Below are 15,675 nucleotides of genomic sequence, written 5' to 3' on the forward strand. Positions count from 1 at the left end.
GGGAGGGGGGAGGGGGTGAGTAAGTTTGTCTGAGGGTGCAGGATGCATTTCTTTTGAATGAAATAATAACAATCTTAAAACCACTATTCATTGCAGTGGAGGTGACTAGTGTGTTGCATGGTAAGAAATAAGAGAGAATAAGAGAAACTATGGTGGTAAAGCATAAAGGAAAAACAGAAAACCAATAATAACTGCTGAGGCCAAATGCTGGCAGCCCGGCCTGGTCTCAAATAGTCTAAATGCCTGGCAGTCAAATTTTCACAACACTTCCACTAGAAGGTTCTTTCTCACTTCTTAAGGACATCTGATTATTATTTTTGCTAATATTATGAAAGTAAGTGCATCAGCACAATAAGGAAATTTGATCATTTTACTCTTTTGTATTTTTTCTAATTAATATTCTTTTATCTCTTTTACACTTTAGAAAGGCTTATGACTCAAATGTTCTTTTTTTTGTCTCTCTGGACCACATGTATTGTTGCAAAGACCTAAACTAGAGAAAAGTTGGAGTCTGCATTTCATAACAATCTAAGATGGCTTACTAACCAGCCACTCTCAAGCCAGAAAGTTGTCTATCTTTCCTACAAAAAAAAAAAAAAACAATGCGAGTTGCTGCTTAAGACTCCTCCTATTGTCAACAGCAGAGTTTTCTTTGTGATCTTGATCCCTGGTCCTTACTTGTTCTAATCACGTGGCATCCAATGGAAAAACAAAATGTTTATTTCCTATGTTACAGTGTACTTCTTTTACTTCCAATACCAATGACCTGGCAACTTCTTTTTCACAAATGCAAGCATCCAAAATATCCTACGGAGGGAACAGTGAATAGAAGCAGTGTGAAATGTGACAACAGGACTCCACCACAACTGGGATCTAATAACTGCTGTACACTGGGTGTTACCAACAGCAAGCTACATCAAAGTTTTCCTGTTTCTCAATTATCTTTCTATAAAGATTTTTTCCTTATTGTGATCTACAATATATTACAATAATAAAAGTGAACAAAGTTAATTCAGCAGTTGTTTAACAAAACCCTGTACTAGACAATCCTCAATTTAGTTGAACCTTTTTTCTGAATGTTTATTTTTGTGAACACTGTAAAGAGGGCCAAAAGCTAACAGTGGAAAGACATTTATTTCATTAAATCAACCCTCTTACAGAGAAAGCCTGAAACCCACTGATTGCGTCAAACCATGGTTTGGGTTAGATCTTGTGTAAATAACTGACCATAAGTGTTACCATTTGTTACGAATCTTTAGTTTTCATTGTCACAAAAAATAATTGGTGTTGCAACTGTTGTGCAAGTAATCAGCGGCTTATGTTTACCTGGAGTTTAGTTTGAATTTCTTCTGTCCTTTCAGAGCTGATGTCTCCAAGCAGCCATGCAATACTTAGATGAAATGATGGATCCTAAAAATGAATTCATTTGATAAGCCTAGTATTCAACTGATGAAACAGAACCAAAAACATGTGTTGTCAGGTGAAGTGCATCACAAACAAGAGCACACAAAAGAAGACCAAAACTAAACCTACACAAAGAAATCCTGTTGAAAAACTCTCAGTAAAATAATGTTGATTCCACATTCAATATTACACTTATTTGAAAAATGTCAAGAGAAAGCCAATTTCAATAAATAAGCCTTCAAAATCACCGAAACATATCACATCAATCTCTACCAAGTTAACTAAATGAAATACCTTGTAGAATGCTGGAAGAGAAAATTCTTCCAAGATATCATCTACTATGGCAACGATCTCTTTCAGCTGAAAATTAAAAGTTTTTCAGCATTAATGTTTCCTTTCCTTTACAAGGCAATGGCTTATTAAAAGCTATAGAATTATAAAAAAGATGGTACATTTCCTGGTAAGTTAAAAATCAATTCTAGGTAAATAACAAATTTGTTCTATTGCAGTCCTTCAAACACATATACAAATATATATTAAGCAATTCAATCATCTGTGTGAACCCCTTTGAGACAATAATAGACCATTTGCAGCATTTCACTCTTTTTACCTTCAAGGCGTGTTTTAATCTCAGTCTGTCTAATATATATTAATTATATATATGCATTAGATTTGTAAAGTAAACACCATAAAAAGTAAAAGGACTTTATTTTGATATATTATGAAAATAGAGCTTTTCTTTTGGCCAGTCAACAATTGTTCCCAGGTTGAGTTGTCTTGTCCCCTGCCAGGCAAGCCAAAGTGTTAATACGAGAACCTGACAGTGTTACCCTACCTGCCTAACTTGCTATCACCTCCATCCCCCCTGCCGAGATGACTTTGCCATTTTCATGTTAACGGTTGGTTGAATTTTTCAAACAGTTTGATTACTCTGGGTTTTTTTATGTCTGTTTCCATTCAAATGACTTATGAATAAAGTACTTCATTACCTTTTTATGTCCTGCAACTACTTTCAATGCTAAAAATGATCTGAAATTAACCACAGAATGTGAGGTTGTTAACTCATCACTGAGCTACAGCTGTCAAGACTGCAAGAAAATCATTTTAATACTAAGAATTAACTAAGCCATTGAATTGCATGTTCTCTTCAAGGGTGCAGTTGATATGCTGGGGACTACTTGTCACAAGCAGTGTTAAGTACATCAATTAGTTAACTACATGAGCTCATCTTCAGGTAAAACAGTTTTGATTAGAGATGACATTTTGTACATTACCTTGTTTTTTCATCATTTGTATAGAATTCAGGGCACTGCAAGGTAGACCTAAAACTAAAACATAAGTAAACACAAAATGGAATTTTCATATTCTATAATTGATCGAATAGGGTTCATTATACCACGGGCAACTCCCTAAGGCATGTACATTATCAAGCATAACATTTTCTTTACCAATACAAGCACATGCACTGATTCTTGTATGGGCAAGTGCAAATTTACAATACTGCACTCTAAAAGGTTGCTGTGCCTGGGCTGTATTTCTTTTTATTTCTCCTTGAGCAAATCATGGTCAAAGAGATGGCCTTATTGAGCACACTTCGCAGAATGGCAGAATTGACAATGATTACTTTTATTAAAAACTGACACAATTTGTTCTAATCTGTGTATGGTTCTATTGATATCAAAATTAGCACTATCTTCATATACTTGCTAAAACATTATGTATTTTAAAATGTATTTCATACTATGGTAGAAAGTGTTTGGACAAACAAAATCTTCTTTTTAAATGGGGAGTTTAAAACGTGAAAAGTACATCAAGATATGAGAGGTAATCATCTTGACTAAGCTATTCTAGTTTATACCATACCTTTGCACTGTACTGAGGCCATTTTTTAGCTGTTGTACAATTGGCTCGATCCAGTAGTGTCTGACTGGCACTGTTCTGGACACACTAACATGTAACTCATTACATGGTGTCAGGTGAACTTCACCTGATATAATAGTGGCCAAACTTTCGACCACAGATACCACAAGGCTCTCAAAATAACTGTTGGTTGTGACTTTGCAGGTGAAACACAATCAATTATCAGTAAAAATTTGTTCACAAAATGTTTTACCATTCATAATTGTGTATATTAAAAAGTCTTGCAAAAAGCCACAATGCAAAAAGTAAACAAATTACCACTTTGTTGACATGTTTCACCAGAAAAGTATTGAATATAAATCTTTCTGTTTCTCTGCCTTACCCATTCAACTTAAATATGCCACTACATTTAAGTTAAAAGGATTCACTGCCTGTTACCAGTTGTACAAAAGTACACAAATGCAGCCAATCATGCTGCCCCTTTCAAATTAAAGACACAGCATATATATTTCCCTGCAGAAGACATATGAAAATAATAACTAAAATAAAGTATTGATTCAGAGGAACTTACAAGGAATAAACACATGCATAGCCCAGTTACCAGGAAAATGAGAAAATGTCCTTATCCTTCCATGGTGTTTAGCTGATTCGTCTTCTGAGATGGGATCTGAAGTAACATGATTAATAGCAAAAATGAAACATTGCCCAAGTGTAGGTGAAAACAAGGGAATACTTTGAATTTGACAACCCACAAGCATTGAAAATTTGGTTAAAAAAATTTGATGGGTTTAAAAAAGGGGTTATGGCAATGTGAAGGTTTGAGGGTGTGTCTATACTCCATCTGATCATTTGAAACTTCCACCTCACACCAATCTCTTGTGAGCTACTACGTTATTTACAACCATAACTGACACATTCTTGCAAAAAATGAATGAGGCAACACGAACTTGAGCCACTACCACAGGAGAAAAGTCCTTCCATGAAAATGAAGGACAGAAGAGGTAGAAAACAACTTATTATGCCTTTAGATATGTGTAGCTCTGGTGTGTTTAGAAATAGTCAGAAGTCTTTGTTTTAATAAGGTCAACATATCCTGTGATTTACCACAATTGGCAGTAATGTTGCAATCTGAAAGGCAAATTTGTTGTTGTTGATGAGAGTACAGATGATGCTGCTGATATCAATGTGTCACAAATTGTGGTCAGGTTCTGAAAGAGTCATTTTATTTGATATCAATAAAAAAAAACAAATTAACAGTGGTTTAGAATGGCCTGCTGGGCCTCCTAAGGTCCACAACTCTTTGACCACTATGATGACCAACATCATTATCGATGAGAGTGCAGACCACGTTTAAAACCACTGTCAATCAGGTAAATGGTCCAGATATTCTGCCTCATCAACCAAAATCTACCTAATAGACATCCTGTGCATGAATCTCAAAGAAGCAGCATGGTTTGTACTTGATAAAAATTATATCAAATGGTAAGCTAAACACCTACTAATAGTATGTTTGTGGGGTGCTTTGCAATTGTTGTGAGAATAATGATTGCTTTGGCCAATTTGATGGAGTGCATTGTATGCTTGCATTGTCACCAAACATTGATGTCATAAAACATGTTTGTGGATATGAAAATCTCCTACCTTCTCTGAACATGTTCAATACTTCTTTCGGTAATGGCAAAACCTTTCTGTTATAAACAAATATTGTTTAGGTGTGAGTTTATATTTCAGATGCTTTATACTGAACATTACCTGACTGGCAAAAATATCAAATTCAATTAAAATTCCTATATGGGATATCAAAAGAAAGGAGCAAAGGTTACTCCGAGCAATTTCACAACCTTCCCTTTCCCACAGAGTCATAAAAACACAGCAAATTGCAGGTCTTTCATGATGAGAGTAGCAGCATTTTTTATAGCCTGGCAACACTGATTAAGTTTTCTCAGGCAAAGGTAATAACAACAACACCTGTCTCATGGGTTTAATGTGCAATAATTGAGGATCCCTTTTTTACTCTACTTCAGTGAGGAAAAAATTTCTGCATACTTTCATGTATCATCAAGCACATGGGAAAAGGGTATAAATATGCATACATAATTAAGTTTCAGATTATATACCAAAATAATTTGGAAAACTGACCAATATATACTCCCATCTTAATCAATCACTTTATCATTTTATTTACCATTTTCTCATGAAACTTTCATCATTTGAGTTCATAATTATATATTACTAATTTACTAACAGGATGATGTCAGTAATAATCAATTCGAAGCTTCAACATTCACCCCCCCCCCCTCCGGCAACCCACTGGCATTTGAGCATCATCGATGCCCAAGGGGGGGGGGGGGGTTGTTTAGGGAATTTGAACCTTACCTGGCTGGGCTGACACAAGCACTAAGAGTTGCAACAGAATTAATTTGTCACCATCATTCTATAAGTATAGTAAAGCTGAGGTTGACTAAAAATTATTTATCATTTCTATGTAGGACCCCTTCTTACTTTCAAAAATTTGTAGGACTGAAAAAATTAAATTAAGCTTGCCTTTCTCCTTGAGTAATGCCACAATTCTCGCACCCGCCTTTTTCAGTTTTGGCCAGTTTAAGTTTCATGCTTTGAGATCCCGTTTTCTTTTTAACAGCAGTCAATTCCTCCGCATCGTCGCTCGAGTTTTCCGATTCATCTGATCCATACGATGACAGTAGCTGAGACAGGCCATCCTTTGACATGTTTCTGGGACCGCTGAAGTTCGGACACTTTAGTGTGTAGTACTCGCTCTGTAGTACTCATCGTGTAGAGTACATGAAGTAATGCACTGAGAAACGAAACATGGCGGACGGCGAAATGGTGACCGATGTATCTACAAGTAAGAACTTTTACTCTTCCAGAAGTTTCTGAGAACTTTATCGTGCATGTTTCAAAACATAAGTTTCTTCCATAGAAACAGCTGTGAGCTGTGTATTTGTTTGTTCTCGAGATTCGGAAAAATCAAAACGTAACACGAAATCTGTGAAGCTTATTCGTGGTATAACCTCATTATTCGTAAAGAATCTACCTTTAAGATGAATATTTCACAAAGCTTACAACTTAGAAGACTGATATTATCCAAGCTGAAGGGTTCAAAAACTTCTATACTGAAAGATTTTATACCTTTAACCAGCGGCGTAATTTATTTCAGTCGGTGATATACATACGTCGTAAGATTTAAAGTCATTAACTAATGGCGTAAAATCTCTTAATATGAATGTATACCGAGTAGGTTAGTGGCTTAAAATCCCACATTCTATAGACTTGTGTTAGTCACATAATACGGCGTTATCTAATTACCGCTTTTCACTGCTTTATAGAAACTAATGATATGACAAATGAAAAAATGTAAAGCTTGCCTGTATCTAAACTTGCCATCCTTTGCAATTTTTCTCTTTTTTTTAAATTTTTCTTTATTCTGGCAAAACAAAACTCTTAAAAGAACTTATTTTGCCATTTCATAACCCAAATTTTCTAAGTATGCTTAGGCATCAAAAAACTGTTTCTGTTTCATTTTGCATACCGCTATTTCTTTTCAGTTTTCTTCATAATATCTGCTTGGATTCTTGGTACCATTTTATTTGTTCATTAGCTTGTTATTCTTCTTGCTGATTGTTAATTTTTGATGGAACCCTTTTACTGGATTTACTCAGAATTGTACTTGATCACAAAACAAGTCATAAGTAGACTAAAGATGGGTGACTTACAAAATATTCTCATGTTCTCCCAACATATGCTATAGGTTTATTATTTTGTTGAACCTGGGAAATGTGTGCCATTACCTAGTGGTAATTATTTCTCAGATATTTGAATACAGTTTGCTCACACAAATCAGCAGCTACGGCACATGGGTATGTTTCCTTTGTTACTTTTTGTTCACTGTTATTTGTTTTGTTTTAGAAGCACTTTATTCTGGCCTCCCAGAACATGTTCAACACAACTTGGAAGAACTTAGTCTTCAGGTAAGAGTGAAGTGTCACTCGTGTTTCCTTCAGGAGGAGGGCTTGGAGTCATCAATCTTGTAGAACTTGATAAGTGGGGTGAGAACTGGTGATTTCTGGTCAACACATTTGGTGAAACTGACTTTTTATTTCTAATTCTAAACATTCTCTCTAAATATACTCTGACTGTAATCTATATCTTTCTGTTATTATTGTATTCAACACAGTAGTGAGATGAAGCAATGTGGCTCTTGAACAAGGTTAGGGTTATTAAGCCTTTTGAGAACACCTCCACTAAAGCTTCCCTTGAGTGCCTGTTCTCAGTGAGGAGTTTCTGAAGAAAGAGGAGTATTCCCTTTTTTTCAAATTGAATTATGATCAAAAAGGACAAATATTAAACCATCTTAAAAAAGTTTGAAAATAGGCTTCATAGATGTCATCTTTGGTTATTACTGAAGTTAATTTTATTGAGAAAGTGGACATGCTTTAAGAGTAATTTATTGATTGTCTGACACAAAGGAGGTAGAGGAGAAAGTGTCTGTTATGCTAAAAAAGTTACTTCCTCTATAGCATTCCATGGATTAAAATGTGTTCTCCTTCCCACTTTCCAATGCAGCCATTAAATTGTTCTGCTAGAAGCGCAGTAAAATCATTTATGGGAAGAGTGGTACAAAAAAATAAAGAGGACCTGGAAAGGAAACTGCGATATGATCCTGTGACTTTGGACAGGCTAAATAAACACAAGCCAAACAAGAAACCAAAGAGAAAAGAAATGTCCCTAAGAGAGAAAAAGAGTCGAGGCATTTACAAGATTTCTCCCAAAAATCAAAGGTGAACTGCATCTTTTATTGATTTCACAAGAGAATAGGGTTAACTGTTAACATGAAGATCTTGATGTATTTATTATTATAGCACAACTAGTTCTACTAAATCATCAACACAAACCTGATCAGTCTGGTCACCAGAAATGAGAAATTAATTTGTGGTAAATTCAACTGAGCCAGACAGCACCTGACTAGTATATATGACAGAATTTAGAAAGTTTTTGCAAACTTTAAGTTGAAATGGGAAGATTAGTAAGACTCACTTATGATTTTTTAACTTGATTTAAATAACACAATTAATTATTATAAACCGTAAACAAAATAATGTGAAGCATATTTACCAAAGTTATGTTCAGTTTCTCTTCTAGTTTTGGCATGATATTTAGAGTGTGGAAGTGACACAGAAAGTCCCAAAATTTGATTGGTTTTCTTCATATCACTTCTCATGTGTCAGCTGCTAGGGCATGCTGGAAATTGGTGACACCCAGTATTATTTCAATGCACTTGTGAATATTAATATTGTTCTGGAATGATTTTCTTGTTAGGTATGAAATGTATCTTCCTCTTCATGATTTATGGACAGGCTACATGCAAGAAATGTTAAACTTGACATCTGAAAGGTACCTTTTTGGCAAACAATTTTAAGTGCTCAATACCAATACCAGTTTCTTTTGGTGACATGCAACATATTTTTTTCTCTTCTTTGGTTAAAACTTGGAAAAAAATATAAAAGGTAGATACTACATGTATCTTGTTGGTGATGGGGTCTGCATAACTAATATTAAAGGAATTGCAAGAGAAACATCAGCTGTAAGTGCTGTAGGCTAGTATGCTTTAGCAACAGGTGTTTCAGGTGTCAACATAGCCCTATGGTGTGATTATCTGGGAGGGGGCTGTTCTGACAACAAGCTTAATCTTTATCAAAGCATTGTAACATGGGGAAGTGAATGCATTTTTGCTGGTATTTCTCCTTCAACACAAATAAAAGACCTTAATCAATCAGGCTTACTCATCAATTTTGTCAGTGTTTGTCATCCAGACTGCAGTAATTGTGAAGAAGAGCTCCCTCAGAAACCCTTTCAGCCAACAGATAACCAATAGGCCACTGTATGTTGGCTGATTGTCGGCTGACAGGTTTTTTCAGGGAGTTTTTCTACACAATTACCCAGGTTGCTATACTTATAACGCATGCTTATTTAACTGCCTTTTTCTATATTTTAGTAATTTGAAAGTTATATATCCCAAACTACTGCGTGCTGACTACCATGGGTGTATTCTCAAGGGTGAGTAAATTATTGTGTAAAGCTGGCTTAACTTGTCAGGGCTTGATAATGGATGTTCCAGTCAGTACAAGGAGGTATTTAGACTTCACCTCCTGTTTCTATATATTGGTTAACTGAAATATGTGTATAACAATATATTTATTTGGGTGTCTCAACTTGTGCCTTTTACTCTATTGTTTTAACAAAGCTAAATTAGCTGTAGTAGAATATTGTGTGACTTTTCCCCATATGATGCATGTATCTGAAATTTTTTTACCCTTAACACCACAACATCAGTATGCATATTCTACCTAATGTTCTCTATTTATTTCCTAAGGTGCTGACAAGGAGAATTTGTTTAACAATCAAGAGCTTTAGTTGATGATCATTTCTTATATTCTCATGACCTTTAAGTGTGATTCCAAATCACAGGGGGTGGCAGGGGTGATCTTGTAAAGAGAAATTAGATGCCAGTCACTCTTGGGGGTTAAAGGGTTGAAACACTGAACTAAGAATAATCTTGTACTTTGCTTATGAATGTTTGAAATTTTGGGATAGTTATTATTGGCCTTTGATCAAAGGCTTATGAACTTGCAAAAATTATAATGCCTCGTGTACCTCCCTAACGGTAAGAAATGAAATATTTTAGTCTTTAGGATAATTGTGTCTTATGAAAGGCACATTCCTCTGGTTGGGGTGAGAATTACTTGTGGACTGGAGTTAACCTTTTTCTCCCTTAATAGACTTAGATGTAACTTCTTGGGACTGAAATAAATAGTGTTAAACAGCTTTTGTATTTCTTTTTTTAACAGTGAGCAGATCCAAGTGTCCATCATACGTAGGAACGTGTGGAATCTTACTTCAAGAGACAAAAAATTCCTTCAAGATTATCACAAAACAAGACAAACTCAAAAGTAAGTCTCATTAATGACACTGACCATAAGATACACCCGACACTCGTTTGGTTCTTGGTAGAACACGCATTTTATGTAAGATAATATTGTAATTTTCAACCCTGTCTTGGCTGAGCCACACACACTTACAATGTCTTTCTCTTTGATGAAGCTTACAAATGGCTTTTTACTTTGTATCAGATGGAAATTTGATTTAGGAATTATTTAAGAAATTCCGTTTCAAGAATCTTCCTTTGCTCCTTCCTTCCTCTGTCTACTACACATTAACGTCAGTTGTAGTAAAGGTAGCTATATGCCAGTAAACAACATACTCGGTGATATGTTTTACGTTTTTTCATTTTTTTGCAAGTCTACAAAGTTTGATACCCAAGGCGCTCTGTAGTAACCTTGTGTAGAAATTCTGTAGAGGCTGGAGAGTTATTAAATTCTCTGGTATCCAAGTCCATTTAATTCAAATGCGTCCTTAAAGGAACTTTTTTCATACGATGCTCTAATCCTACTAGCTTAATCACGGATCTGTTGCTAAGAGATAGAACTTAAGCAGCTCTTTATTTTAATGATTTCGATTTGTCGGTGACGTCAGCCACATGTGTAAGAGTTTTTGTTTTTTTTTTACATTCTGAATTGAAAATCTAATTTTTCTACCTGCCATACGAATGGTACATCCATTTACGAGGAATTTATTACTATCAACTAAGTTCATAACGTAAATTGATCACCGTAAAGAGTTTCAACGCTGGCGTTTCGAGCGTTAGCCCTTCGTCAAAGCGATGACGAAGGGCTTAAGTTCGAAACGTCAGCTTTGAAACTCTTACGTTGGCCAGATTGCGTCATCAACTCAGTTGATAATACTTATTACCCTGTTATACTCTCCCACCGACGCAGCACCACAGTTTCTTTAGAAATTTACCCCTTTTGTACATCCATTTAGTTTCGTACTGTTTAATGCCAACTTGCAAAACCGGAAGTCCTTGTTGTAAATGTGTTCCACCGATTAAACCCCTTGTCTTGTTCAAATCAGAATTAAGTGCGATTTAGAACTCTTACATACATACGCCCATTTGTAACCGAGGAAAAAAAAAAGAGAAATTTATAAACATGACAAGTCTATTCCTTGGTTAAGAACTTGAAGCCCTCATTGGCTTCTCTTGATTCTGTAGTTCTGAGGTGGCTTTGTGCTCCTTAAAAAGAACCAGTTATTTGCTGTCAGATCTACGTTTGCACTAGGAATTGACACTGTTAAAAAGCCTCTTCACTTTCGTAGAAAATTTAGTTTGTATGTCGGTAATCTCGGCAAAGTGTCTTTCATAAGTCATATAACCGCAGTCTGAGCTGCGTGTTTTTAAAAAAACGAATTTGACGATAAATTTTACAAGAAACTGCTTGTATGTTTTAGTAATAAAACTTCACAGGAGTCTTGAGGAAAAAACTTTTATCTGAGCTACACAGCTCGACAATGATTCAGCCGTTTACTTTTTTAACTTAAAGGTGCTTCACTCGCTTTATTAACAAAATGCGTTATTTTTTCTCCGAATTATGATATACAGAATGACAAAACAAAATGTCTTCACACTGGAACTTATAAAATGCTTTGTTACCCAGTTAGAGTTGTGTCAGTTTCCAGAAGTGATAGTAAATTTTACTCAACTATCTTACTTAGCTGCAAAACCATGCTAAGTACATACTTTTTGCTTTTAATTTTCAAGGTAAATAATACACTCTGCGCTGAATGTTCGCGAACCAGGCGCCGAGTTTATTCTAGGAGCTAAATGTGAGAGATGAAAGTTTACTTTTTCCGGAACACGCTTCTTAAAGCATTTCTTACGCGTGCGTTTTGCAATTGTTTCCATGAATGTGCAATATTTCCGGCTCTAGTGACGCTAAACATAGATTCTTTCCCACGGCTGGAAATTTTTTGTAAGGTCATACATGTTTTTCGTTGTGCTTGTTCAGAAAATACTGTTATTTTTCATCTTATCGGAATCTTGAAAAAAGTAAAGAGAGATGGTCAAATGTTATTTGCATCTGTTGTCAAGGGAAATATCCGATTGTTCACGTCTTCGTTTTTAATGTTTGTAAAATAATATTGAGCCCGAAATGGTTGAAGTTTTTTGTTTACAAAGTTTGATAAGGTCTTTCTATTTCTGACTGAAATGAAACTCAGCGAACAGTAACTACTTGTCAAGCGGTAACGTAGGTTTGAAGCCTTGCGTCATTTTGAAAGGCCGAGTGCAATGTGCTAGTAACTAAGATAACCATGTAGTTTAGTGTTGTAAGATTAAAAGTCAAAACTCAAAACAAGCATACAAAAAATGAGAGCCAAGCCGGAAATATACTTATAGAACTTCATGCAGGATCAGAGTGAGAAATATTGGAACTCCTCGCTGAATGATGTACTTGAATACCGCAGGGTGTTCCTGCTCCGTTTATGCCTGTGGGATATCAACGTGTCATGCCCATGGAGAGAACTACTACCTTGCATATGAATAAAAGGGGTAATTTCTAAAGAAACTGTGGTGCTGCGTCGGTGGAAGAGTATAAAAGGGTAGTTTTATCAACTGAATTGGTAACGTAAATTGGTCACCGTTAAGAGTTTCAGAGCTGACGTTTTGCCGGAGTGTAAGCCTTTCGTCAGACGTCGCTCTGACGTAGAGCTAACGCTCGAAACATCAGCTTTAAAACTCTTTACGGTGGCCAATTTATGTTATGAACTCAGTTGATAATATTTAATTATCCTATCTAGCAAGCCAACGACGTCCCTGCGCTACCTCTGGCCCCCCTAGTAAAACGTTTGCGTTGCACGTAGTTACGAGTTTATAGGATGGAAGCAAATTGAATCTACCTTACTTCACTGAATGCAATATATCATAAGCCCTTGACATTTTAGTGTCGTTTTCCTGTTTTAGTTTTACATTTTATATTCTTATTTCTATGTTAGCCTTTCCCGGGCTCTTAGTCAGTAGAAATGAGCGATTACGATTGTTAGGGAAACGGATGCCTGAGCACCGCTGCCGCCGCCATTGACTGAGAGACTAGCAGAGGCTATGTGTGGTGATTCTATATGTTTTGATAATACATAGCCAAACAACAAGTTTCTCTTTTGTTTATGTTCAGTGATTCCTAAAGCAAACAGTGTGTTTGCATTTGAACTGGGAGGATTTGAGTTCACGATTCACGGAAGTCATTTCTGCTTCCGATCTAGTGAGCGCTCGGCAAGGAGATTCAAACCAAAAGCGACAACAGACTTATAAACATCCATCTTGGACAGATTTTCCAGTCAACATTGTTCCCACAGCTGTGGTGCCGTGATCACAGAAAGTCCTACAAAGAAGGAGTATCTGAGTAATCACAAATATGCCTATGAAGGGAATTTGTAATTTTGCATAGAGAACGTTTTTAGTGTGCATGCTAAACGTCCTCAGACTTTGTCAAAAATTTGAATAAACATTACATTTTGCATTACATTTTGGTGTTGGTAATGATGCTAAATGAATTTCGGTGCGCCCACAGTTTTCAATGCAGAATAGCCCTTGGCATGTTTCACCCTCAGTTCATGCACTACTTTTGACATCGTGGGACTATTTTCATGGAAAAATTTTTTGTTTAAGAGGAAATTATTTACCCTTCGAATAGCCTGTTCCAGGCCGTTAGTATGTGAGCCGGCGAGCGATTGAAGAAAATGAGGGGAAACTGAAAACTGCCCGTCCAGTCCTCCTCCTGCTTTGACTAATACCCTGCCACATAATATACCCATACCTCCCTACATTGGCCACTTTCCTCAGTTTCTAAGGGGGCCTTTGTGAATTGGTTAACATTCTGTTTTTCTTCCTTGACAACTGGAGACGCAAAGACAAACTGGAGAGAATGATCGAAAATAATTATAACAATGATAATGATTATAACGATAGTAATAATAGTAATAATAAAATAATAATAACGATAACATGTTTTTGTGCACTTGCAACTAAACGAACTCTATTTGGACTTCATGTTATTTCTATTTCGTTCATCTATGATAGTTCTACGAAGAATTAATACTCCGCCGAAGCAATGAAATATTAGAGGCGGTCATGATCATTGCCAAAGACGACTCAAGCTCCTAGCAGGCAATTCTTGAGTTGTTTAACAATACAGAAGTTCTGTGTTATGAATTCTTAATTGCCAGGAGCGTGAGGAATTTGTAACATTAGAAATTAAGTTAAGGTGGCAATGGAACATTCTAGTTAAACACTAATTTGAATGATAATCATTCTCCTGCGCATTTTAAACCATATTTTCCTCATTTTTTAGCCGCTAACAATACCGGAGTGATTAACCTAACCTAATTTTCGATTTCTAGCATACTTTTCGTGCTAAGACTCTCGGAGGTTAAGTGTTTCCACAAAAAATCTTTCCTGAAATGTGAAAAACTCGCAATAAATGGATGTAAATAGTTGTTGTCTTGAATACAGATACCGCCAAAAATATCTTCAAGAGGTCCGTTAGACAAACGTTATTCTATGTTTTGTTCAACAGAGCGGGAGATATGTTTTATATGTCATGTTTTTTGTCACCAAACTCAACGAGCTCTAACCGTCCCCAGCTATTGACCAGTCAAGTTTTGAAAGGAGAGTTCAATCAGCTGATGGCTGTACTATAATTAGCAACAGGGTCTATAAAAAGAAGTATTTTAAAGGTCAATCTTGTGGCTGGCGCATCAACAGTAATATATTCCAGTTCCGTAAAGAATTTCGTTCTCCGATCTTCTAGAGTAGATTCGAAGGTTTACAGTATTAACTTCCATTGCAAATAATGTTGCATCATTTTGAAGCTTCGTTAGCCTCGGTTTAATTAATAGTCTTCAAGTGTAAGAATCCATAGGGTGATTGTTTTCGATTTAGTCTTAATTTTCACCCACTCTAAGACTCACACTTGATCGCAATTTATTCCAAGAATTTTTGGACAAACACTGAAATGAAGCAATTTGGATTGTGACGGGTAGATCAGATCTAATAGCAAATGGTGCAGTCTGCAGTAAATCCCCTTGACTGAACAAGGTTCAGAAGACTGCGAAGCGATTTACCTATCTACTAAGTTTATGAAGGTCATCGGATTTTGGTTTCGGAATTTTAACACAAAACACTTGGAATAAGTTTGTTGATCTATTTATCTCTACTTAAGGTGAAATTACTTAAGGTACCGAATTTGGATCGCCATGAATTTAGTTCACAACTCAGCCAAACATTCCAAACATTCCTGAAATTATTTGAATGATTAATACCCATTGTGTAGGTTGTTAATGTTGTTCTTTGATTAGGCTAATCAGCCAGACTTCTGGAACGAAAGCGCTCTTCGATTTTCACTTTCACGATTGAGTGAATCTGCTGGAATATCTTTTTAGGAGTTTAATGTGATTTGCAGGCATGTAATGTAACTAAAAATGGGTAATAAGGGGTCTTCTAAA

At 36.0% G+C, this 15,675-nt stretch overlaps 2 protein-coding genes across 4 annotated transcripts; one reads left to right on the plus strand and one right to left on the minus strand.

Annotated features, from left to right (window-relative positions):
• Positions 1-376: 376 nt before the first annotated feature.
• On the minus strand, positions 377-6,050 carry LOC113675226 (U6 snRNA phosphodiesterase 1). 2 transcript variants are annotated; one of them, XM_089200083.1, is made up of 9 exons: positions 5,809-6,050; positions 4,906-4,952; positions 3,866-3,931; positions 3,268-3,460; positions 2,679-2,732; positions 2,394-2,433; positions 1,699-1,764; positions 1,327-1,410; positions 377-807 (listed from the first exon to the last, which is right to left on the minus strand). In XM_089200083.1, exons 1-9 carry the CDS (start codon positions 5,991-5,993, stop codon positions 688-690), a joined length of 855 nt encoding a protein of 284 aa, XP_089056209.1. In that variant the 5' UTR covers positions 5,994-6,050; the 3' UTR covers positions 377-687. The 2 variants fall into 2 exon arrangements, with proteins under 2 accessions (XP_089056209.1, XP_027047571.2); XM_027191770.2 differs by having other exon boundaries at positions 3,836-3,931.
• LOC113675227 (ribonuclease P protein subunit p29) lies at positions 5,906-13,696 on the plus strand. Of its 2 annotated transcripts, none has more exons than XM_027191771.2 (7): positions 5,906-6,130; positions 7,192-7,253; positions 7,849-8,063; positions 8,602-8,676; positions 9,278-9,339; positions 10,131-10,232; positions 13,171-13,696. In XM_027191771.2, the coding sequence occupies exons 1-7, from the start codon at positions 6,094-6,096 to the stop codon at positions 13,254-13,256; spliced, it is 639 nt and encodes a 212-aa protein (XP_027047572.2). In that variant the 5' UTR covers positions 5,906-6,093; the 3' UTR covers positions 13,257-13,696. The 2 variants fall into 2 exon arrangements, with proteins under 2 accessions (XP_027047572.2, XP_089056210.1); XM_089200084.1 differs by having other exon boundaries at positions 13,347-13,696.
• The last annotated feature ends 1,979 nt before the right edge of the window (positions 13,697-15,675 follow it).

Source organism: Pocillopora damicornis, chromosome 3 (genome assembly GCF_964200805.1).
Source record: "Pocillopora damicornis chromosome 3, jaPocDami1.2, whole genome shotgun sequence".
In the NCBI taxonomy this organism is placed as follows: Eukaryota; Metazoa; Cnidaria; class Anthozoa; order Scleractinia; family Pocilloporidae; genus Pocillopora; species Pocillopora damicornis.

What these genes read in the sequence shown, in the direction of transcription:
- LOC113675226 (XM_027191770.2), bottom strand. Translation starts at nt 5,993, where the DNA reads ATGTCAAAGGATGGCCTGTCTCAGCTACTGTCATCGTATGGATCAGAT. An exon ending in CTCTTCCAGCATTCTACAAG is followed by an intron (nt 1,411 to 1,698) that starts GTATTTCATTTA and finishes ATTCATTTTTAG; the next exon opens with GATCCATCATTTCATCTAAG. An exon ending in AAATTCAAACTAAACTCCAG is followed by an intron (nt 808 to 1,326) that starts GTAAACATAAGC and finishes TTCCCTCCGTAG; the next exon opens with GATATTTTGGATGCTTGCAT.
- LOC113675227 (XM_089200084.1), top strand. Translation starts at nt 6,094, where the DNA reads ATGGCGGACGGCGAAATGGTGACCGATGTATCTACAA. An exon ending in TGGAAGAACTTAGTCTTCAG is followed by an intron (nt 7,254 to 7,848) that starts GTAAGAGTGAAG and finishes TTTCCAATGCAG; the next exon opens with CCATTAAATTGTTCTGCTAG. An exon ending in ATTTCTCCCAAAAATCAAAG is followed by an intron (nt 8,064 to 8,601) that starts GTGAACTGCATC and finishes TTTTCTTGTTAG; the next exon opens with GTATGAAATGTATCTTCCTC.